This window comes from Cebus imitator, unplaced genomic scaffold, assembly GCF_001604975.1.
Source record: "Cebus imitator isolate Cc_AM_T3 unplaced genomic scaffold, Cebus_imitator-1.0 Scaffold475, whole genome shotgun sequence".
Taxonomy (NCBI): domain Eukaryota; kingdom Metazoa; phylum Chordata; class Mammalia; order Primates; family Cebidae; genus Cebus; species Cebus imitator.
The window spans coordinates 2,458,608-2,484,377 of record NW_016107790.1 but is presented as its reverse complement, the minus strand read 5'-3'; the positions used below and the strand labels follow the sequence as shown (position 1 = coordinate 2,484,377).

Here is a 25,770-nt window from a genome sequence, read left to right as displayed (position 1 = left end):
AAGAGGAAAGAAAGAAAGAAAGAGGGAGGGAGGGAGGGAGGCAGGGAGGGAAAGAGAAAAAAAGGGAGAAAGAAAGAAAGGACCATCCTAATTGAGGATTTCCAAATATCCCCCATTTCATGTAGCTCATCCTTCAGGAAATAGGACACTTTTCAACTAACACAGTTAGGCTATATCCCCCAAAATATTATTTTTTTCCTTGAATGGAGTTAAACTCTTTCTGAACCTGAGAGAATATGGCCCTGAAGGAAACGATGCCTGGTCCTGTGATGAAATGACCAAAGAGGAAAAGCACTCAGCATCTTGCCTACCAAGTCGGGGAGAACTCATGACCCACCCAGTGGTCATTTTAGTCAATTTTGGGAAGAAAACAGTTCTTTAGAATAGACCTCCTAAAAAGGCTTGAAAGAAAAGTTAGTGCATTCCAAAGCTATGATTAGAAATAATCTGCAATTCTCTACCAGGAGAAGACTGCTTTATTATCACATAAAATTACTCTAGTCCAAAAGCCAGTTGCTGTTTGTTCATGTTAACTTTTACTTACAGGAAGTAAAATTTATTCCTTTTGGTGCACTGTTCCATGAGTTTTGACAAAAGTTCATACAGTCAAGAAGCAGAACATTCCCATCACCCAAAAAAATTTTCTCCTGCTGCCCCTCTTCCTATCTGCTTTTTATTCCTATAGTTTTATCTCTTCTAGAATGTTATACAAATGGAATCATATAGTATACAGCCTTCAAGTCTGGCTTTTTCAAGCATTCATGATTTATCCATGTGGTTGCGTACATCAATAGCATGTTCCTTTTTATTGTTGCATAGTATTCCATTATGTGATGTACCACAATGTGTTTATCTATTCCCAGTCTGGGAACATTTGGATAACTTTCAGTTTGGACAATTATAAATAAAATCATTACATACCTTCACATATAGGTTTTTGTATAGAATTTAGATTTCCATTGTCTCGGGATTGAGGGGCTGTATGGTACACCAACTGCTATTTAGTGTCTAGAAAATGTGACAGTCCTCAGAGTCATGGAGTCTAGAAACTGTGCAGTTGTCCTGCAGTTGAGGATGCTTTACTCTGTGAATATCATTCTCACTTGAATAGCCTCAGTCTGTGAGTGAATGGGCTGTGATAGACCTTGTGTAGCTGTTCCTCCCAGCTCTGTCCCCAGAATCAGATAAGGACTCAGGCTGTGAACACTGATGTCTTCAGTCCAGTGAGACAAGATCATAACTTGCCCATTTTTATTTTAGGTCCCGTGTCAAGCGAAGCTCAGATACTTCATTTCTTTTCCTTTTTCCATCAATGTTTGTATCTTAAGAGTTTCATAAAGATTTATAAGCAAGTATACCTCGAGATTTTTAACTGAATGAAATAAATTTAAATGAAATTCTGAGTATTTTTCCATTTGATTTTTTGGAAAATATATGCAGTTCCCAAATTTGAACAATAAATCTGCATTTATAACGTAAGATTATGCTCTCAGAAAGCTAAAGAAAAGTTAAAATTATCATAATTATATAATCCCTATTGTACTTCAACTCTTAGACATAACTTTTAATCATTTAACCTCAAAAAGGTGAATATTTTTCAATTTTTTTCTTTTTCTCAATCACTACCAAGCACAGTTGAGTTAAATCCAATAAGTATTCTGTTAGGACCAGAGATTTTCTGTTCAAAGGACATTTAATGATTTCTCTCTTGTTTCAATTGTATTAAATTTATGAGTCCTCTATTTTTTATTTCTAGGGTCAGTTTATTTCATTTCCATTTTCCACTTTTTTTTCTAAAATAACAAAATCCAATTAAAATGTGTAAATAATGCTGCTTACAACACCTCCATACCTAAATGTGGTATAAATAAAAGTAGTATGGCACTGGCACACTAAAAAAGGAGGCTTGAAATATCAACATTTAATGTAAAAAAGTGTAAGTACGGTAATGGAAAGCAAATATTTGAAGGTTTGGAAACTCTTGGAAGCATTCTTGTGTTTCTCTGCCAAATTCCAAAGGCAAACAATTTTATTTTTATAATTTTGTTAGCTGGGCGTAGTGATATGTGTCTGTAGTCCCAACAACTCAGGAGGCAGAGGCAGGAGGATCATCTGAACCCAGAAATTTGAGTCCAGCCTGGGCAACATAGCAAGACCCTGGATCTGTTTTCTGTACCTATAGTTTTGTCTATAATAACAACAAAATGATAATAATAATTTTTTTAATGTACACAGCGTAAGTGAGCTCTACCTGACAACTCTTATAATGTCAAATGATAGTGACATCAACAAAACAACTTAGCCAATTCTTGAGATTTGCGTATTTGTTTATCTGATACATTTGTTGAGAGTCTGCTTTGCGCAAGTGCTAGCAAGTTAAAAACCCAGCACATATCCTTGAACCACTTGGAGTAAACTGGAGGGGATGGAAAAGCGAGGGACATCATCTACTCACAGCAGAGTGTCATGTGAGGAGAGGACATGGAACAGAGAGGCACAGGGGTTGGATGAGCTCTCTTCCTGGTTCTTGAAAATGCCAAGAATGATGGTGGCAGCAGGAATGGCAAGGAGCACCATGGGTCAGGGTGTCATCTCCAAAAGGTCTAGGGCAGAGTATTTCCTTCCCAAGAAGCCAGTGTCCCAGAATTCACCTGCTGGAACCTCTGTGCAAAAAGAAATTGTGTGATTAATGTGGATTTTGGTGTTTCATCTTGTAGCAACTTAATAAGGTATGTGCCCAGCTTCCAAATGAAGGCTATCATCACTTTTCCATAGTTTATGAATTATGAAGTTGGATTCCCATCCCAAATGCTGTCAAAGTTTTTTGGCTTCAAAACCAATTAAAATGATGAATAGCTGTGAAAGGAACCAGAAGTGCACTTAATCTTTCTCCAGAACAGTTGGGGATCAGTCCATTTTATGTCACATTTCGCATTAGCTAGGAACATAAAATTGGTCTTGTTCAGAGGTAAGATTCAAACTACCTTTTCTTCCCCCAGCTATAAACACCGAGATATTTACAAAGTGCCTGTGCTTCCTTTCTGCTTATCTCCCAAGGTCATGACACTATTTCCATCTTCTCCTCTTAGCCATGTTATCCTAAAAAGAATCATCAAAGCAAAGATTAACTGTTACAAGAAAAAACAAATCAGCAAGAAGATTGCTGGCAAGTTTTGGGGCTTGGTTTATTATGGATGCGAAAATGAGTCAGAAACCCAAGTCTCTGAGTCCACCTTTCATGATGATAGTCCTGGTCTGGTATCATTTAATACATCTTAGGTCGTAATGTTCTCACTCAGTGCTGAGTGTGCTGGGATGAGAAAGGTGTTCACAGTCTTGTACATTTTTTTCTTTACTTTTCATCATAAAAGTGGGCTGCAGTACAGAGAGAAGAGAATGCATTCTAAGTCAGAAGATCACATTTTTTGCACTCAACCACTTCTAGCTGGAAAACATTGAACAAATTACATATTCTCATGGAGCCTCAGTTTTCTTATCTGTAGAATGGGGTTATAATATTTAATTCTCAAAACTGCTGTGGGGCTCACATAAAATTAATTTGTACTAAATTACACACATTTATAATTTATACATAAAACCTATATGTGTGCGTATCATAGCAACAGACCCCGATACAATATTTAGTGCTCATACACCTCACCTTTTGACAGGAGGAAAAAAACGTCATCTAAGATGTGTTTAAGACAAAGTTTCTAATCAATGATATTTGGACACAACAACCCTTTCGATGAGGTGACTCAGCTATCAGTGGACTCATCTTTGCTATTTTTAGAGCTGGAAAAGGAGAAGCAGGTGATACTGAAGTTGTGTAATCAGTCTCAGGGGGAGGGCTATAAACTAGTGTCTCCATCTCTCTCAGGACATCTGGAATCCAAGACAGTGGCTTGACCTCGCCAGCCATTCAAAGGCCAGCAGAACACTCATAGAGGAGGCAAGGGTGGAGAAGCTTTGAGCACTGACTACAACATCAGAGAACACCCGGTTAAAGGAGAGGAAAACACAAATTGACTTGTACCACGTCACCTTGACAACACAAATTTAGACTCTGGCTGCTACATTATCTTCTGGTTCCTTTTCCAGCACTGCTCTCCTTGAGCTGATTTACACAGTTGCTATTGTAGAGCCTTGACAGCATACCAGTCTTTGTGGAACTGCAAGAATCAGGCTTGAATTGCCCTGTGAGCCAGCTAGTCCTGGCCCCTTCAACCTTCAGCCTTCTCTCTGGGCAAGTCCATAACTGCAGCTGTTGTAAGCCCACCTGCAGGCTGCTCTCCTCCTGTCCTGGGTTCTGGAGGGCATCCCTGTGTGATCACTCGCCTTAACCTCTTATTAAGATATCAAGGCTACATTCCATTGCCTTTCCTAAACCCATGTCTTTTCTATTTCCTTCAACTTCAAGTTAGCCACTGTTTCCACATCACCCTCTCCTGATGTGATAGGGAATTAAGTGATGATGGCTCACAGCACTGCTGGGGCTGCTTTTACAAGAAGCTTACTCAAGGTCAACTTTTTTTTTTCTTTTTGAAACAGGGTCTCACTGTGTTGCCCAAGCTAGGAGCATATAATTGCACAATCATAGCTTGCTGCAGCCTCAACTCGCAGGCTCAAGAGATCCTCCCACCTCAGCCTCCTGGGTAGCTGGGACTACAGGTGCGTACCACCATGTCTGGTTAAATTTTTTAAATATTTTTTGTAGACATGGGGTCTTGCCATGTTGCCCAGGCTGAGTCAAGGTCAATTTTGTCATCATAGGGGGCACAGAGAGGCCTCAGCAGTGAAGGCCACTAGGAAATGGGAGAAATCCAAGCAGGCTGGAACAAGGCTGGGAGAATCAGCCAGTTCTAGGGCAGTTGCCTAAGTAGAATGGGTCATGAATTTGGATCTGCTTCAAGCAGTATCTATGGATACTCAGGTCAAATTTGGACAATGAGGCCAAGTAAAGACTTGAGCGCAGAATCAAAGCACACTCAGAGTTACCCACGTGCATCTCCATTTTCACTAAATCCAAATTACGCCTTACAACACTGTTAACTTTAATTTATCTGTATCATTTGTTAGAATCTAGAAAATATATATTGTTTCTTTCCAGGAAAAACTTAGGGTATAAAAATAAGTATGTGTTGAAATATAAAAATATTTTTTAAAAGTTTAACTCAGCTTGGCATTGACTTTGTCTATAATAGGGTGTATTTTTTTAATTTTAATTTTTAAATACACCCAATTTGACAGAAGCTTTAAGCAACAGGGTCAAAAATAATTCAGACCTTACTATTCATCGAAGTTTGTTTAACAGCAGGAAACCCTCCACTCTGAACTTTTACTCTTCTTTCTTGCAGAATCAATCCCTCCAGCAGCCCTCAACTACCAGAAGCACAAAAATTCAATAATATGATGCTTAGTAGTCACACATGTTTTCTTGCTTTCTTTTGTTTTCATTGGCTCATTCGACTTCTCCTTCAAAACCAAAGAAATCCACTGTGACGACTCTGTTCTCAGAGCTGAGTTTTTCCATAGAAAGAACTTTGGTCTGAGACATGCCAAGAAGTTCTTGACGCTCCCAAAATTAACACCCTTCAATCTTTACTATTAGAGATTGAACTAACTTGTTTCAATGTCCATTCACTTCTGTTAAAGCAGTTAATATTGGGAAAGGCAATGTCTGAATGTATTTCTGCCAAGATGTGAATGGTTTATCAAAATCAATTTCTTCCCTTGGAAGAGTTTAGGTGGAAGGGAAAGAGAGAACGCAAGAAAAGATTATAACAGGGAGGCTATGGATACAGAAAGGAGAAGCAGGGAACCAAAGGCAAACCTGTCACCCTTTCACAAATAAAAGAATCAGTGTGGGCTGGGTGCAGTGTCTCATGCCTGTAATCCCAACACTTTGGGAGGCCAAGGAAGGAGGGTCTCTTGAGGCCAGAAGTTCAAGACCAGCCTGGGCAACACAGTGAAACTCTGTCTTAACAATTTTTTTTAATTAACCAGGCATGATGGCACACACCTGTAGTCTCAGCTACTCAGGAGGCTAAGGAGGGAAGATCACTTGAGCCCAGGAGTTGGAAGCTGCAGTGAGGTGTGATCATGCCACTGCACTCCAGCCTGGGTAACAGAGAGAGACCCTGTCTCAAAAAAACAAACAAAAAAAAATGCAGGTTCAGTCAGTCTGAGCTGGGACTTGAGATTCTGCATTTCTAAAAAGTTCTCAGGTAATGTCAGTGCTGCTGGTACACAGACCACACTTTAAGCCACAAGAGGGCTAGAATATGAGGTATTAACAAAGATGTTAGCTCAGTAGTTCTCGATCTGGACTATACCTCAGAACTACCTAAAGAGGTTTTGTTGATTTTGTTGGTTTTTTTTAAACTACTGATGTCTAAGCACTACCTCAGATCAATTAAATCAGAATCTAGGAATTGCTCAAGTATTTGTATTTCTAAAAGCTCTCCAGGTGATTCTCTTGTGCAGCTTGAGTTAGGAACCACTGTTAGCTGATAACTAAAGGTGCTATTTAAAATTTCATAATAATATATTAGCTCATGAAGGCTAATGAGATACCCCAGCTAAGGGCATCTTCCTCTGCAATAGCAACTTGGTATTGTACAATGGGGGCAAATAGTTGGTAGTCAATCAATTTGTTCAATGAAGAAAATAAGTGATTGGCTGAATGCATGAATGACTGGAAATGTTTGAAGCCAATGGTCTTTAGAATGAAAAGGATTACAGCCCTAATGTCAAAATGACAAGTGGCAGGATGGGTATTTAAGGACAGATCAACTTTTCCATCACTCTTTCAAATCCCCCAGAGAAGTACTTAATTCTTCGTCCACTTTTAAGGCTGACTTTGTTAATAAGTAGAGGAGTCAAAGCCCCAGATTTTACCATTACTTTATTCCAGTGTCTCCCAAACCAACCATCAGTCTCTACACACCTTTGAAACTTTTACTATTGGTGTCATTATTTACCTAGTATGTTTCTTTAAATCGACTCACTTTTTAACATAACAAATGTGTTTTAAAGGGAAACTACAAATCACTATTTCAAATAGAAAAATAACTAATATCCCATGACATCAGTAGAATTGACTGTCAAAATAAATGCAAAGTAAGCAACTGACGCAGGGAGTGTCTGCCTGCCGACGCTTGCCTCGGTCAGATAAGAAGAAGGATTAACAAGTATAGGGAGGTGTTAAAGCCACAGGAGCACTTAGCTGAGCTTTGTCACTGGCATAGTAAGAAGGATGGCAGGATGTTTTGCGAGGACCCACAGTCCTGCTGTGCAGCGCCGTGTTATTTAACATGGAAAGCGTCTCACGGCATTCTCAGCCAATGACTGTCAGACTGTACTCAGAATCCCAGGGGCCACTGGGCAGTGTTGAAGAGGCCCTAGAAAACAAGGAAGTATTTCAGATTCTGAGGAACTCAGTCATCAATGTCATTTGTCTTATTTAGAGTATGATTTTTATTTTTTTAAAAAACATCCTACTTGTTTAAGGAACAGCATAATCAACAGAGAACAAAGAAACAGGTTGAACCCTGCTGTTGAAATCAGGAGAATTAACTTTCTTACTGGAGGCATATTTGCTGGTTTCAGCCTCAAAGGCATTATATCAACCTTGGATATGAGAATTCACTAAATAAAACCATGCTATTAAAAAAATCAGACATGTACTACCCTAGAACTCTAGTGAAGTGTAGCCCTCTGTGGGAGGTTAAATTACTAGCTAAATTTATATACTTAAATTTAAGCAGAATGATCCACTGATGTTCTAGGAAGTAAATGCACTCACTCTTTTTTATTTGCCAGGTATTTGTTTTTCTTTTAAATAATGCATGTAGTAGAATATGACAAATATAATTCTGATGCAGAGAAGCAAGATTGCACACTTAGAAGACAGGCCTCTGGAGCCAGACTGCCTGGTCTTAATCCCTGCTCTGCCCCTCATCATCTGTGTGACCTGAGGCAAAGTATTCAACCTCTCTGTGCCTCCATTTCCCTGCTCATAGGATGGGGATGATACCACATAAGGACATCATAAGGATGAGCTGATGCATACAAAATATCTAAGAGTCCTTTATATAAAATATGCACTCAATATGTGTTACCGGATATCATTATGGAAAAAAAAAACACACACACAAAATGTAACGGAGTGAAAACTAAGCCTTCCTTCCACCCCATACCCCACGCCTCTCCCAAGGCAAAGCACCATAAAAAGACTCTTGTGCTTCTTCCCAGAACTAGTGTATACTTACCATCAAGTCCATCCCTCTCTTCTATGCAAATGGGAGCCCACTATACACTCTATTCTATACATTGCCTTTTTTGCTTAACAATATTTCTTGGGAATGATTTCATTGCCAGTTTCATATCTCATTCTTTGCCAGAGCTGCAGAGTTTTGCATCATACGAGTGCTCCAGAATTTCTTTAATTCATCCCCAGTGTTGGAGATTTAGGTTGTTTCTAATCTTTCACTATTACAGTCGCTGCTGGAATGAATATATTTAAACATACATCTTTCATTTATATGCAAGTATGTCTTTAGGGTAGAGTCTTAGAGGTGGAATTGCTGGGTCAAAAAGTCCATTCATTTTTGTTTTGATAGATCTCGCCAAATTTCTCTTCTAAGGGATTGTGCCAACTTCCACACCAACCAACCTCGCACAGAAGCACCTGTGTCCCCTCATTCTCAAAATAATATTTTAAATACATAAACAAGAGGTAAAGGTAATCAAGTCTTTTAGTCTGTTTGAGCTACTATAACAAAATATCTTAGACTGAGTAATTTATAAACAACAGAAATCTATTGGCTGCAAATGTGGAAGCCAGCATTCCAAGACCAAGGTGCCAGCAGATTTGGTGCCTGGTGAAAGCCTATTGCTCATACGCAAGGCCTTCCTGCACTTCTTCATATAGTGGAAAGGTTTTAACAGGCTCCCTCACCCCTCTTTTATAAGGGCACTAATCCCATTCATGAGGGCTCCACCCTCATGACCTAATCACCTCCCAAGGGCCCCACCCATTAATACTGGGGATTACATTTCAACATACGAATTTTGAAGGAACACCAACACGCAGACTATGGCACCGAGGAATGCTATTTATTGACATAGTTATCAAAAGATTGAAATTACACATTTGTGAAAAGCTAACATATGTTCTTTATTAATGCATCAAATAACGAAATCTAGTGGCAGATGGGGTGTGCTGAAAAGGTCCTTTTTAGCATACCTGCAACAACCCTAATGTGGAATGAAAATACAATTGATGACATGCTCACAGGAGCTGCCAACGATATTGTGGTTTGTACTTCCCATTCGTAATTGAAGGAAACGCTCAGTTTGAGGTTGTGGCTAGTGCAAATAAAGATGTAAATTTTTCCACCCAAGTTTTAGAGCCTATCTTGGAGCCAGCTCTTAGAGCTTCATTACAATGAATGGCAGCTTCTTTTTAATATATCAGGTCAGCCCCAGAAATTTATGCTTTTAGAGAGGCTCTTAAAATTCATGTGGGGAATCAGCCTCCATCTAGCTTAGTACACGCTTCATTGGCCTTCTAAAATAGCAAGTCGAGCAAGAAGACACAGACAGGCAGAGACAACTCTAAAGACGCTCTCCAGAGGTGTTTGCCTCAGCTGTTACTTAGAACGACTGTTCACTCCTTCCTGCAATGCAGCTGCTCTCCTCCCACACAGAATTTTGGAAAATATCAATTAAAGATGAGATTTTAAATATCTTTTAAAAAGATAAAGGCACCTTTTTAAATTTGGGGCACCCTATTAGCCATTAGGAATTAATGTTATTATTTTCTCGTCTGTTTAGTGCTTAGAACCTCTCCCAAGTCTGCTGATAATGGTGGCAATGAAGGCCAAAGAATGGAGCTACTTAGCTCTGGAAAATACTGACCAGGCACAGAGGCTCACACCTGTAATCCCAGCACTTTGAGAGGCTCAGACAGGTGGATCACTTGAGGTCAAGAGTTCTAGACCAGCCAGGCTACCATGGTGAAACCCTGTATCTACTAAAAAATAAAAAATACAAAATACAAAAGTTAGCCAGACATGGTGGCTATAATCCCAGCTACTCAGGAGGCAAAAGAATCACTGGAACCCTGGGGGCAGAGATTGCAGTGAGCTGAGATTATGCCACTGCACTCAAGCCTGGGCGATAGAGCAAGACTCCATCTCAAAAAACGAAAAAGAAAATGAAAAAAGTCCAGCCACTCAGGACACAGGTTGGGGAAAGGTGACACCTGTGTGGCCTGACTGTTAGATTATATCATTCCTCTTATCTGGAGAGTGCTTCAGTGATTATAGAAGTTGCTAGAATTTCCAGAAGCAATAAGAAAGTGATTGGAAAAAAGTGTTAAATCCACAATGGGAGAACACTGTGTCACTGGAAAAATATATGACCCGGGCAGCCTTTGGAGCATGGAAGAAAGATTCAAACCAACTTCTGATTATGTATCTTTTCCTAAATTTTTTGAATGCTGGAGAAATGTTAAATTTCATTAAGTTTACAGCCAGATTTAATATAGACATAAATCCCTTTAATGTTGGCTTCAGTCAAAAGCGAGCTGAACATTATCGTTAAACCAGTGCATGTGGGAGAACTATTTGAAGAAAATCAAAGTAGGCACAGTTGGGAACGTGAAGCCATGACCATATTAGATGCAAGTAGGCGCAATAGCAAAATTCTTTAGGCTCTAATGGATTGGGCTATTTTGCTTCTCAGTTTCCATCCAGATAAGCTTTGTTCTGGGGCAATATGGTTGCAGTTTGAGAGTCTATCTGAAGAAGCTCATTTCTCTTTCATTAGTCCATGAGCACAGTGCAATTTCAGCTAATACTGTTACACAGCTCCTAGCTGGGTTATTTGGTTAAATGCCTTCAGGGAAAGTAGCAAGGCAAAATAAAAGGACAAATGCAATGCAGTTGCTCGTTCTGAGTTCCTGTAGCTGTGGAATTACATTGGCAGTTGATCATACGCCACATTGTACTCGTAATCATAACTCCCGTTATTTGAGATGTTATTCAAGTCTTGTATTATTTGCTGTTTCACAAGAAACATCTTGTCTTCTGTGGTGCAATTTCCTTGAGGTTGGGTTTGTATATGAGTACAACTATAGGGACTTGTTTCTCGTCAGGGTTCATGGACATGCTAGTAGGTATATAGTGCCATTTGTGTGAAATTGAAAATGGCATTCCCTACTGGCAGGTGAACTGCAAAACAGCACCCTACCCTCTCTCTGGGCAAATTAGAAAAGGGACCCTCTTATGGGTGGACAAATGAACAAAAAGTAGCCCCTCTGGGCTGACAATTCTTTTTTAAAGCCTCCCCCACCTTGGGGTACAGAGGTGGTGCATATGGCTTAAATAAGTCCAATGCAGACCCTAGTTGCTCCCTGTGGGCAGGAACCCCTGTGCAATGCACAACCTGCACAACTGTATGTTACAGCCCTGTTTACAGAAACCACTTTCACAATTTTGTAGTTGGACCACAGAGTTTGCCGCTCAGTACTCTAAAAATATCTATTCAACCACATCAGTGGATGTCCATATTAATAACATTAGCTTGCTTTCTTATGGCAAGTACCTGCCACTCTCTGCCAAGGGCAATGTTCTAACCTTGGAAACAAACAAGACACTCGTAGGTGGAAAAACAGAAGAACTACAGGGTGGTAACCCCTAGGGGCTGCCCTTGACCGGTGGTGGGCAGTGCAGTGGCAGAAACCATGGTGGTACTTCCTCATCATCACAGTGTAAAGCTCTTCTCAGCCTCCATCAGTACCCAGTGAGCTGAGGCCCAGTATCTGCCTGATAACCCATCTTTGACTAGCATGAGATGCAGGAGGATCAAGCTTGAAACTCCCAACAAGGTAGTCAGACTAGTTCATACCCGATTCAGCAGCTACAGCCCAGGAGAGAACGGGGTATGGGGCATATATGTCTTAGAGCAAAGAGATCTGCCCAGAAAGACAAAGACTGAGTGAGATGCTATAGTGTGGGCTATCAGAGGGCAGCCTGGGAGCCCAAGACGCCTAGGACTTCGGTCAGGGATCGGCAGACTCTTTCCAATAAAAGGCCACATGGTAAATACATTAGGCTTTGAGAGTTTTTGTCACAACTACTTATCTTCTGCTGTTAGAGTGCAAAAGCAGCAGCAGGCAATTCATAAACAAATGGATGTGGCTGTGCCCCAATACAACTTTACTTACAAAAACAGGCTGTGGACTGATTTAGCCGGTGGACCACATTTTGTGACCTTTGCTGTAGGTGATCAAAGAAAGAGGACACAACAGGAGAAGTCAAAGGCGAGGCATTGCGCATACTGCGTGGGGCAACCTGCTTGCCAGCTTACATCCTTCTTTCATTTTATCCTCACAGCAACCCAGTAGTAACAGTTTTACCACCTACATTTTGAAGATGAAGAAACTACAGTTTCTAAAAAATAAGAAAATTTCCAAGGTCAAAAACAGCCTCGTTTCAAAACCAAGTCTGTTTGACTTGAATGCCTCTCTTCCTCCCCATATGCCAAGCTGGTACCTGCAGACATATTTGTCTAGGGCGGCCCAGCAAGGGAAGTGCATTGATCACAGAGGCATTAAATTTCAGATTTGGGGGTATGGATGGCAGTGCCAGGGCCAGGTGCAATCTCAGGGGCCTCAGAAGCTTCTCTGTGGATATAGAAATCATGGGCAACAGCCACCACTGACTGCAGGAGCTCCCACCTCTGCCATCACCAGCCTTCCGAGAGACCAGCCCTAAATCTGAAAGGTGCCATTTGTGGGCCTGCGTCTTTGACAGCCACGCAAATACAGCACCTCATATATAAAAAGCCAGTGGAATCTGTGAATATAAAAAGTGACTGTCCTTTCTTAGCGTGGTGCAGGCCATCTGTTTGAAAAGTACACAGTGCAAACAGTGCCAAGTTGTAATTATTAAACTTTCTAGCTAACAGCAAGTCCCATCTTTCTTTCTAATTACACATTCAAATATTCAGAAATTAAGCCCTAGAATTATTAAATACCAGAGATGGGTTTTTTCCTCCCTTGCACTAAACTTTTAGAAGAGAAAATGAGCCATCATCAGAAGTTTCTTCCGGAAATAACTCCCAGAGAAGCCCTGAGGTCAGCTTGGAATCAACCCAACCTTCTCACTTTCGGTGTGATGGTACAATGATAATTCAAGTTCTTAATGATGACTCTGAATCATCTTGATCCTGAATCATCAGAGATTAAATTATTTTCACTAAACAGCTAGTCTTTTCCAAAGCAAGAAAATCAATAAAAAGATTTCGGAAAAGTTAGAGAACTCCAAACAAAGCAAGCATCTGCAAGCCTCAGTGACCAGAACATTAAATTCACCAAACACCACCTGCTCCAAATGTCCATGTTAATCGCAATTACAGAAAACTCCAGTATCATTCAAGGCCAGTTTAACTTATTCCTGTACACAAATAACTTTATGGGAGACAGCATTGTAATTCAAATCAATCAATGACTCGGTTTGGCTGTAAAAGCATAAACAGAACCCTTGCAAAATATTGTTCTTCCTTGCTAGAAACCGTTTGATTTTTAACCAGAAAACATACAGCCAGACAAGAATAACAACTGTTTGCCTTCCTTAATGTTCAGTGTAGACTGTTACCCAAGGAATTAAGCATTAGTCATCGAAAATTAATTGCAAAGGCAACAAAATGATTGGGGTTCCTAAGTTATCATCCATTTCATCATTCAGAGGCCAATTTGACCCCAGGCAATACACGGTCTTTCTTCTTGTCATAAAAGTGGTCACAGAGTTCTGAGGGTTCTCAGCTATAAGCTCTGCTCACAGAACTCTCCAGGTCCTCCTTCCAACCCCCGCTGTGTCGGGGCAAACTATCTTCCCAGAGTCAGGAGCACAGCCAAGAGCCTCACCCAGACAGACCCCAGTGATAATTATCAGCTCAAAAGATAAGTCCAAGTGGAAAATTTGGGAAGAAAGTCACTCAGGCAGCAGCTACAAAGGGAAAGACACTCTCTAGTTTTCTCTCGCTGACTTCATTTCCCCCGCCAGCCTGATAGAACTGTGGTCTCAGTCAGCTCAGGTTTTGACCCTGCCCTCCCTGTGTCCAGAAGCGCCCTCAAGCTTCAAAAGACTCACACAGCCTTCCAGAGAGGGAGACAGGCCCAGTGCTAGCTTTCATCATCTGTCCACTCCGGCTTCTGCAGCAACCCCATTCCCACTGGCCTCGGTGGTCAATCCACCCAGATCCTGCCTAAACCCTGGATGCTCATTGTCCTGACCACCACAATGTCCTAGGCCAGCTGGTTCTCAGCATCACGTCTTCACCCACCTCAACCTCCCACAGAATGTTCTGCCTCTCCCTGCTCTGCACTGGGGATCAAGGGAATGCAGGATGGGGCTGCCCCAAGCCTGCAGCTCAGATGCCTCACAGGGGCACTTCTGCTCTGCCACTCCATGCCCCTGTCGTGAGCTGAGTCCTAGGCCTCTCTGAGGCTGGACATCCCAGCGTGCCCCGTCCCACTCCAAGAGCACAGCTCAGAAGGAAAAGGCAGCCTCAGGGGCCTACTGAGGGGCCACTCCTGCTAGATTTCCAGCCCACCTCACCTCAGGGAATTTTAAATCTTTCTATAGAGAAACAAACGCAACTGAGCAGATACTCTTCCACATCTACTGCTTAAGATTCAATCTCAGTTTTGAAGCCCAGAAGAAAAAGTATTAACTCATGTTTCTCTCGATATTCCTATCCCACTAACTCACTCTACCTAAGAATGCTCTTATCTCAAAAAATTCAGGGATTAGAAGAGAATGCATTTGGGAAGACAAATAAGTTGTTATTTCAAGACAGTATCTCTGAAAAGAACTGAAATCCAGATGTTGCTTGGGGAGTCACTGGGGAAAGGCCAAATCTGAGAGGGTGTCCCAGGGAAAAGCATTGTGGGCCAGATACAGAATTAAACTTCAAAACTGAATGAAAGCTATTTGGGGTCTAAGTGGGGAAGGAGTCGGAAAACTGGCGACTTGCCAGTAATTACAGCCAGTAGAGACAAGAAGACTTCCTCCTCTCAAAAAGCCGCGTGTTTTGACCTTGTGATCCACCCGCCTCGGCCTCCCAAATGCTAGACCCAGATGCTAGAAATAAAGGATAGATGTGCTTAAGACTCCAGGCAAATGACTGGACCACATTTCAGGGTGACTCCTGCCCAAGTACAGCATTTGTTTAAATAAATTAGCATTACAATCTGATTATTACAACTACTGGTAATTAGCTGTCCTTTGTCATCTAAACAAGCAAAACAAAAATTAATGGAATTAGTGGAGTTGCTCTTAAAAACATTATGCCATTACAAACTCAAGTGTGTCATAAAACTAGTGTGTTACCTTATGCTGAAGCACAGTTCCTAAATATGTCTTAGGACCCATAAAATCAAGAAATGCCAAAGCTGGAATATGCCTCTAAGCCAGTGTTTCCTGGCCCAATGTATACTGTGAACCAAGAAGCCATCTGGGGTCTTCATTTCAGACCCCAAAAACAAAAGAGAGGCGAATGAGATGAGGAACTTCAGAGAGATCAGCATCTCCAGGCAAGCAGAGTAGGGAATGGGGAAGGAATGGGTTATTCACTAAACAATGGTGGACCGTCTGCCATCATAGGCCAGAATAAAAGGCAGACCAACTAAAGACCTAAATGTTAAATTTTTTTTTTTTTTTTTTTTTTTTTTTGAGACGGAGTTTCACTCATGTTACCCAGGCTGGAGTGCAATGGCGCCATCTCGGCTCACCGCAACTTCCGCCTCCTGGGTTCAGGCAATTCTCCTGCCTCAGCCTCCTGAGTCGCTGGGATTACAGGCACGCGCCACCATGCCCAGCTAATTTTTTGTATTTTTAGTAGAGACGGGGTTTCACCATGTTGACCAGGATGGTCTCGATCTCTTGACCTTGTGATCCACCCGCCTCGGCCTCCCAAAGTGCTGGGATTACAGGCTTGAGCCACCGTGCCCGGCCCTCTAAATGTTAAATTTTTAAAAAAATGCAGAATTACTTAGATAGTTTAAGTGACGACATAATTGATTTATGTGGAGAAAGATTCTCAATGGGAAAAGGGAGGTGTTGGATACACAGAATAGCACACTTTTGACCATAGGCTGTAGGGCATAAGAGTTCATACAGACACGTATTGAAGTTTGCAATAACATATTTCTTTGTTTGATTATTCGATTTATGTCTGTCCTCCCAATTAGGCTATAAGTTACATGAGGGCAGGGATGCCACCATTGTATTCCCATACTTAGCAAAGTCTCTGACATATATTGGACTATTAACAATGTTTGTTGAGTGAATAAATAAGATCAATTGTGGACAACTTTAGGGCATTGGGCAGGAGTTTCACACCCTTAAGGGGAAAGGAAACCAGCCTATGCCAGTCTGAAGGAAGAAGAGGGATGTAAGCCTTCTGCATGAAGCATGGAAACTCTAGAGGCCATCTCACTTATAATGTGAGAACTAGAACATCTGGCCATCTGGCCAAGGAATCATCAAGGAAGCTTACCCTAAGCCCTGGGTTCCAGGTAAGATCCATTAACCCACAAAAGTTACATCAACTTAAAATGGAGAAAGTCCTGGAGAACACAGGGCTCAAATTTGGTCACCCCTTGAAGGCTTGAAATAGGATGAAATGGGGAAGCCTGGAAGAGAATATCAAGAGGGGATAGAAAGCTCCAAGGACACGCTTTGGCTCCAACACAATTTTGCAAGGGTTAGCCCAGTGCAGCCCATTAACCCAGCACTCCAGGGCAGACCAGAAATGTGTAGTCTTGCAGCACGTTCCCTTTACTGCGCCTCCGGCTCTACGGACCTAATGAGATTGCATTGCATTGTGTTTTTCAGAATGCCGAAGCAAGTTACGACTTCAGCAGCAACGATCCCTATCCTTACCCTCGATACACAGATGACTGGTTTAACAGGTAAACTGGGCCTTGGGAGGTCTCTTTGACTTTAGACTTTGGGATTTTATTTTACTTTGTTTTGTTTCAAGCTTGGCTACCACCAGCAAAATAATCCTCATGCTTCATTAAATTATATTGTGATTTTTCTTCTCGGTGGCTACATTCTCTAAAGTGGAATTTTTAATATTACAGTCTTCCACTAGAATAATCTTCTGTCTGATTTGTTCTGCTAAACTTGAAATTATTTATCACTTGAATCCATTAAACAGAAAAGAAAATAGAAATAACAAGTCCTTTCTCAACCCATTACAAGGTGATTTAAAACATGCTGATTTTGCTTTATGTGTTGAAACTACTGTAGACAAGCTTTTTGCCCCTTGGGTCTGTGTCTATGTGTTTTTTAAAAGCGTTCTGTATATTTTCTGCTATGACCTCTTAATAGCTTACGGAGTCCCTTTCAACAAAACAACCAGTATTATTGAAGTATTTGAACGTTTTCAAATACTTCAGAGGCAGAGGTTTGAAGTATTACTTGGGACAAACATCCTACCACGTCAAACTACCCAAAGAGTCCATCCAAGAGTATAATTTTCCTTCAGCCTGTTTTTACTACTAAACATAGAAATGTGATCTCTTTTTTCTTCAAGTAAACATTTTGCTTAAATGGTTAATTGCACATAAGAGATACAAAGAAATAAAGATGTGAGGCTTGCTCAATGAAATAATACTGTAATTTTTAAACCTACTGTTTCCCTGTTACTGATAAAAACATATGAACTTCAATTAATTGTATAAAAATATATGATGTGTAGAGCACTTTATCCGTTTTTTTTTTTTCTCATAGCACTTTAAGTAGTAGATAAAACAAAAGTTGTCATTTTCAGTTTAGTGATAAGGAAACAGGCTCAGAAGGGTTGAAGGGCTTCCTTGGTCAAACAATTCAAATTCAAGTCAAAGCCAAGATCAGCCCCATGCTTCAAATTGTTTCCAAATCCACATTTGTACTATCCTTTGCAAGTATCATTTGTATTATTTGATACAGGAAGCTTGATGACCAGAGTATGTTCAGGGGTAGAGCCTCAGTAAACAGGAAGCTTAGACTCTTTCTCTAAAATTAGTGAGTTGATCTGAGACCTCCCCCACCCCACAATCTGATGAGGGGTTGACACAGGGTACACAGGTTCTGGGTACAAATGCAAAAAAGAAGAAAAAAGAAAATAAAATTAACTTTTAATATTTTGCAAACATCATTGCTGATGTCGGATAGCACAATTCATTCTCTATCCACGTCACCTGCAACCTGAAAATGACAGGCAATGCTTGGAGGTGTGTGTTTGGAGGATGAGAATGTATGAAAAAGGTCTGAAAACTTTTGGCATGAAGTATGTTTCACCTCTATGACTTCTAACCCTAGATCTTAGCATATCCTTAGCAAACAAACCATTTCAGACACAAGAATGTCAAGTTACTAAATGAATGCCATTAAGCCGGGGTTTAAACAGAATTGGGAATGGCCATCTGGAGCACAGTGCTGAGAAGAGCCATGAGAGGGTCTGGCTTCAGTGGGATTGATTACCAACTGTCCACACGAATATCAGAAAGTCCGATGGTGACACGTGTGCTGGCTACTTGCTGTCTTTCTGTAGCTAGAAGGTACTAAATTAGTCCTTGATTGATTGATGTAAGCACAAAAACATAACCAATGGAATGGTTTTCCCCCAATCTCATTTTCTGAACCCCAACGCAATCTCCCCTAGCCAAATCTTCCTGGGACATGTGCTGTAAAAATACTCCTTAAAAAAACTAAAAACACTAGGGAAATGTCTTCTCTCTTAAATACTTCATTTGCAAACTTGCTCTCGAAAGTATAATTTTAAACCAACTAAAAACCTCCAGTTAGGACTGATTAGTGCTTAGGGCAATAAAATTCGTCACTGTCAGTGGTAAGAATTCCCAAGTGTCCAATTACCCGAGACACAGTCATAGTGACTCAGGCGAGCATGATCCTCGTGCCTTAGGGAGCCAGTGACTAAGGCAGAGGGTCCACTTTGACCAGTAAATGGGTTCTTCTCAATTATAAAGTTATCTTCAAAGATCCTCACCCACTATGGCTTGTTATTACAAAGGCTGGATGATGCCACCACCCAAATCTTAACAACTTTCAATACATAACTACCATTGTAAATGATTATAGGAGGCGGGTGGGGGGAAGCTCAAGTCCACAGCACTGGGGAATCCTTAGCTCAACATGTCCCCATGGTCCTGGAGATGATTCCTGCTTGACTGGAGGAGAATTTAAATAAAGCGTCCCTTCCATGAGTGTAGGACATGTTTATTTTAAAAACCCTCTGGGATAAAATGATATTATGCCTGAAAGTTTCTTCAATGTTACTTACGGCTTGAGGGCAGGAGGAAAGAGAATGATTGGAGCATAGGGGAGATAAAATTGGTTACGGGTGAATCGTTGTTAAAGTTCTGTGATGAGTACGTGGGATTTTACTCCATTTTTGTATATCTTTGATTTTTTTTTCTAATAAGAAGAAGTGAATTTAACAAGCGTAGGGCATACAAAGAGGCACTAGCAGAACTGGGACTTCAGTTTGGTGTCATGAAGCTCTTCGTTTTGGTGTGCATGCTTCCAAGGAGCTTGCAATGTCATAAAAGAAGGCAACAGATGTCCAAGTTACTACAGTGCAAAAATGTAGCCCAGGCTCAAATATCACAAGGAGAGCTAATACACATTGAGCAGTTACTGTATTTAAGGCACTGTTCTGTGTTTTGCATGTATTCATTCGACTAATCCTCATACTAACCCTCTAAAATAGGTATTATGGTTTTCCCTATTCTGGAAACTAAGGCACAGAGAGGTTAAGTAACTTGTGCAAGGTCACAAAGCTAATAAGAAGTGGAGGCAGGATTTGATGCCAGTGGGTCATTGGTCTAGGATTTTACTGAAGGCAATAAGTAGAGTTGGGAGTAGGGAACAAATCTATCCCAGGGCAAGGATACAATCTGGTCAAAATGGGCTGGTGGGGAGGTGCAGGATATGTTCAAGAGGTGGTCTGGATAACTGGCATGGGATTTGGAGGCTGGTGCAGAAGGCAGCATTCTAAGAAGGATTCACAAGTGCAGTGGGGAATAAAAGGGTTGGACAAGTTGCTAGGAGAAAGAAAGGAATTTCGTGGTTGGGTCAGAAACTGGGCCAGGCGCATAGATGAGGCTCATTCTCTCATTACACTCAAGATATGCTGCCACTCTCAGAAGCCCCCATAGCCTGGAGCCTGGCACTTGCTCCTGGCTGGCACAGGACCCAGCATGAGCCTCTCACCAACTGTGCAGACACCAAGTCATCCCACAGGTTCTTCAGGTGTTTTCCGGGCATAGGCACCAAATCTGATGCCCCATCTCTGTTCAGCAGACTTGGAGCTATTGAGAAATGTGGGGCCAAAACTCCACATTGAGGGCTGACATGCTGGCCAGCAATGGGCTTGTTGCTATTAACTATTCCAGCCACACTGACTGCCACAAAGCCTAGTTACAACGCAGGAGCAATTGCTTCACAGGAAAAGGCAGTGGCTCTCCAGCACAAGATTCTCACTGCTGTGAAAGTAGCAAATAAAATGCACTAGAAGGGACACTCAAACAAGTAAAATGCTCCCCTTGGTTGAGAGACTGAGTTCAATAGCAATACATCTCTCCTAGGTTTTCCTGACACTTTAAACCATCATCTCATATCCTCTGCACTTACTCATTGTTTTCCTTTATTAAACTCCAAGGCAAGGGTGCTTTAGGAAAACAAACTTCATACATATGCAGTACTGCTTTTAGGGAATGTGTATATTAGAATAGCTTGTCTTGTGCTTGATCTGCTTTTATTGGATTGTTCCTGTTTAAGCATAGCAAGTGTGTTTATTCTACTGTGAACCATTTAATAATTACACGCAGTATCTGAGCTCCAAGGATGTACTTGAAACATGGCTAAGAAATTTTCAAAAAGAATATAATTTTCTCCTAGCTTGCAAGGAGCAATACATTTGGCCAATAATAATAATAATAACTCAAATTGCAAAAAGGTAGAAAATAATATACATTTAATAAGCATCAGTAATGTGCTAAACAGATATGATTGATTTGCTGGGAGGTATCAGGATTTAGCATCACATTTTTTTCCTTGCTGGCACTCCAAAAGTATTGACTGAGTGGCTGATGGATGAGTGGCATACCTTTTCAACATGCCAAGGTGCTGAGTGGCCTTGACATCTGTCCATTTTCAAGCTGCCTGCTGTTCTCAAGCTCTGCAGCCCACATTTTGTCAATAATCTTGCAGTCCTGCTTGGTTTTAGGTCAATGTTTGGTGATGCATTGCAGATCTGTATTCCATTACTGTGCTGTTGTCTATAAAAATCCCTCTTGCATAGCATTCTTTGACAGGCGTTCACCACTGAAATGTCATCCCTGCCATTGACGATATTTATGAAGCGTCAGAGGATGCAGCATACTCTATCTATTAAGCCCTAAACAGTGAGAGATTCTGGGTGAGATGCAATTCTTGGCTGCAAAAAGTTTACAGTAAATTCAGCCAGAAAGAAGACACTTATTACTCAAGTAACCAAAATGGAGGGAAGGAAGATGAATAAATGGAGGCTGAAGAACATTTATCTCTTTGTGAGCCAATGTGATTGATAGCATTAGTTAAACCTTCAAATAAGAAAGGTTTTCTGTGGTTAACTTTTATTTTCTTATTCAAAGTCATATTTCATTCTGAAGAACCCTACGCAACAGGCCACAAACAAAGTGTAAGAAAAATGGCACTCTCTGATTGGCTATTTTCACACTGATGTAAACCAATACCTTACCCTGGTGACACTTAATGGTTTTGAAGTAGATAAACATCTTTCCCGTATGTCTTTATGAACTAATTCTGAAACCACCTCCTGGATAATAAAATGCAAACTGCTTTCAAAGACATAAGCTAACTACTTTTTAATGTGAGCTTCAAGACTACCTCATAAGTCGATATTAGTTCAAAGGTTACTGCTTTTAACCAACCCTTTCTACATCCAAACCAAAGCACAGTGAAATCCAACAGAGTTTAATTTTTTTTTTATTTCTAGGTCCCTACTTGGATTAGAAAAGTATTTAGTATTTAAATTTTTCCTTCAGCTAAAAGGAGTAGATGTAATATAGACTTAGCAGTTGTGGAGAAAATTATAAAGATTGTAAAAGAAAGACCTATATTTGGGTATAATTACGTCTACCTTGTAAGCTAATGTACATGCCATAGAGATATTTTATAGTCCTCAGGTGGCAATAACTCTTTTCTTAAGAGAGAAAAATACAGCACATTATGTAGACAAATATAGTATTGCATTAATTGCTTGGTATGGAATGAGCGATCCCTGAATCAGTTCCTTTATCTATAAACTGGGACTAAAGCTCCCACCTTGAAGGCTTCTGCTGGGGATTGGAGACAGCTATCGAGTGCTTGGTATGGAGCATGGTGCATGGTGAGCACTCTCTAACCAATAGCCAATAGAGTTGTGAAATTCAGTAGAGAGATTTCTACAGGAGCTAAGTCAAACATCAACTGCAAAGAAAAGTAGGAGAATTGATGCTACAGGAGTAAATGGATGGTTCAGCCATTCGCCCATCTTTCTCAGACATCTGCTTTCTCATGTAAGCTTTTGACAGAAACTGGCCAACAGTCAGCTCAAGGTTAAACTTTCTGTCAAGATTATAGTGCCTGTGTTTCTGCACTGCTGATTGAAAAAAGAGTTATAGCCAAAGATACCTTGCATGCATGAGACAAGGTTGATCTATTAGGAAAATTGAAATGTCTAGCATCTGGCCTCAGAAAGATGAGGAGCCTGATCACTTCCCCAGGAAGCAATGGGTGCTTGCCAGCAGACTCAGGGACTTCCCAGAAGCACCTTTGCTCATTCTCATCTATCCCCTATTCTAACCTATTCTGTCTGACCTATTCATTTCTCATCTGTTCTATCAAGTAGGCTCTTGAAACCCTAAAATCTTACCCTGTAGAGCTCATTGGACATTAGCCAGCAAATGTGGTTGATGCCAAACTAGCCAGGAAGTATCTGCATTTTAGTTCTAATATGCCTAACACCGGAGCTTCTTTCTTCAAAGCCACGGCTGAAAAGACTGCAGCTAGCCACCATGAGTCTTCTGTTGTCTAAGAATCTATAGACGTAGGGAGACTGAAGACCAGAAGGCAAAGACAGCCTCATGTGCATGAACCTGACAAAGTTGCACACTGGCTTGCTGACTGATCTGTCATATCTCCTCATCTCTGAATGCAGATCCCCGAAACACTGCGGTAGAAGCTGGCTGTCAGAAACAGAACTAAGGAGCCAGTTGAAACAGCAATAGGACCAGTAGCCAGGAAAGTAGCCAGAAAAGGAAAAGAGATTAAAAAAAAAAAAAAGAGGAAAAAAATCTCCACATCAAAATTATCCTAAAATCCAAAATTCCAAAATATCTGAAAAAAAAAACCTAAAAAATGAAAAATGAAGATATCAGTTTATACCATATGAAATTGGTTCTACGAAGCAGTCTTGAAAAAGACTTTATAATAAGTTATTTTTAGTTTGTTCAGGGTGATAAATGCATGAATAACATCTATTTTAAAGAAAAGTAAATGGGGGGGAAACATAGGCAAAAACAAAAGCATGGACATGAAAAGAATGAATTGCAGCTGAAAAATACAGCCTGTGGAATAAAGTCTCAATAAATGTGATAAAATACTCTAGCCAAAATAAAATCTCAACAAAGGGCTAAATTTGACCCGAGGGTAGGAAGGAGTTAGGTGGGACATGGCACAAATACTGATAAAATACAGCCTGGATATAGTTGAGGAGATAATTATCAAATTGAAGATAACAGTCTGTTTATCGAAAACCTAGAGAAAACATGATTCTTCATGGTGAAGCTTTGATAATGTTCTCTAAGTCTGGGATCAAGATGTGGGCTCTCTCTACCATCTCTTTAATTCAACATTATTCTACCTTTCATAGCCAAGCAAATAGTTATAAATCTAAGAAAATGTGCGAGATCATTAAGAAGAAAATTATGAAATTTACCAAAGACATAAAGGAGTCCTAACTTAATAGAGTGGCATACTAAGTTCATGGATAAGAAGATGGAGCAATATAAAGACATGTCAAATTAATCTATTAATTTGTTGCAATTTCAATTAAAGTTTCAATAGATTTTTCAGTAGAACTAGATGAAATTATTTTAAAATTGATATGGAGAAACAAGTGGCCAAAATAGAAGAAAACAAATAAGGAGCAGGAAAAAGAGGAAGAGAATGAAGATAAAGAAGAAGAGGTAGAAGTTCAACAACAGAACAACAGCAAGATGGGGAAGATTTGCCAACTGGATACCAAAAATATTACATAACAATAATAATATGAGATTGTACGGTTAGCACAGAGAGAGACAAAAAAGATCAAGAAACAGAATAGAGAGTGCAAAAACAGATGCCACATAAAAGGAAGCCTCAAATATGAATAAGATAGCAATTAAAATGATGAGGAAAGGATGAAGTGAAGGTATTCAGTAAGCGGGATAACTATGCACATGGGGAGAAACAGGCATCCATGCCACATATTGAGCATAAATAAAGAATTAAAGACCTAAATGGATATAAATCTTTTAGGAAAAAACAAAGAAAAACATCCTTATGATCACGACATGGGGATGGATTTCTTTCTTTTTTTCTGCAATTGATTTAGAAGCTTATTTTGCCAGTTAGGGATCATGACCCATGACACAGCCTTAGGCGGTCCTGAGAACAGGTGCCCAAGGTGGTTGAGTTAGAGCTTGACTTTATATGTTTTAGGGAGACATAGGACATTTATCAGTACATGTGAAGTAGACATTGGGTGGTCTGGAAAGGCAGGATGTCTTGAAGCAGGGGCTTCCAGGTTATAAGTAGATTCAAAGATTTTCTGATTGGCAATTGGTTGAAAGAGTTATTATCCAAAGACCTGGAATAAATAGAAAGGTGTGTCTGGGTTAAGATAAGGGTTTGTGGAGACTAGGATTCTTTTCATGTAGATGAAATCTCATAAGTGGCCACTCTTAGAGGCATTAGATGACAGATGTTTCCTGTTCTGACCTTTAAAAGGTGCTAGAGTCTCAGCTAATCTCTTCAGGATCAGAAAAATATCTAGAAAGGGCAGAGGCTCTCTGCAGAATGCAAATTAGGGAGGGACGATCCAAGATGGCCGTTTAGGAACAGCTCAGGATTGCAGCTCCCAGTGAAAGCGCAGAGGGTGAGTGGACGCCGCGTTTTTATTGCCCACAGACTAGGAAATTCCCGGGCAGAGGTGCTCCACGGTCACCAGCGCGGCTGTTTCGGCCAGCGCCGCTGCTTTGCCCAGCGCAGCTGCTTTGTCGGCGCCCCGGAGCCGCGGTTCTCCGTACATAATACACTGGTCCGGGGGCCCTCTAGGCTGGCGATTGAAGCCACGGGAAGTCGCCCGTACGCCGGCTCAAAAAGGGGACTGAGCAGAGAACCAGGACAGTAGATTCTAGGGGAAAAAAACAAAAAAAAGCACCACAAACCTCAGTGCCGCTGTTTAAGCCAGCACAGAGAGTGGCCGCAGGGGAAAACAAACAGTCCCCGGAGCCTCTTCAACAGGCGACTGGAACACCAACTTAAAAAAGGCTCTGAGGCAGGGAGCCAGGCGATCAGGCTTGGCTGGTCCCACCCCCACAAAAGAACAGCAACCAGAAACTCTGGATTGAGAGTTTCACAGCAAGCGCAGCTGAACCCG

At 40.8% G+C, this 25,770-nt stretch overlaps 1 protein-coding gene across 1 annotated transcript in view; it reads left to right on the top strand.

Annotated features, from left to right (window-relative positions):
* PCSK2 (proprotein convertase subtilisin/kexin type 2) overlaps nucleotides 1-25,770 on the top strand; it is a 221,293-nt gene that overhangs the window by 135,914 nt on the left and 59,609 nt on the right. The window contains exon 5 of the mRNA XM_017512652.2: nucleotides 16,911-16,987. Coding sequence (XP_017368141.2) covers nucleotides 16,911-16,987 — 77 coding nt within the window. The remainder of the gene's footprint in view (nucleotides 1-16,910; nucleotides 16,988-25,770) is intronic.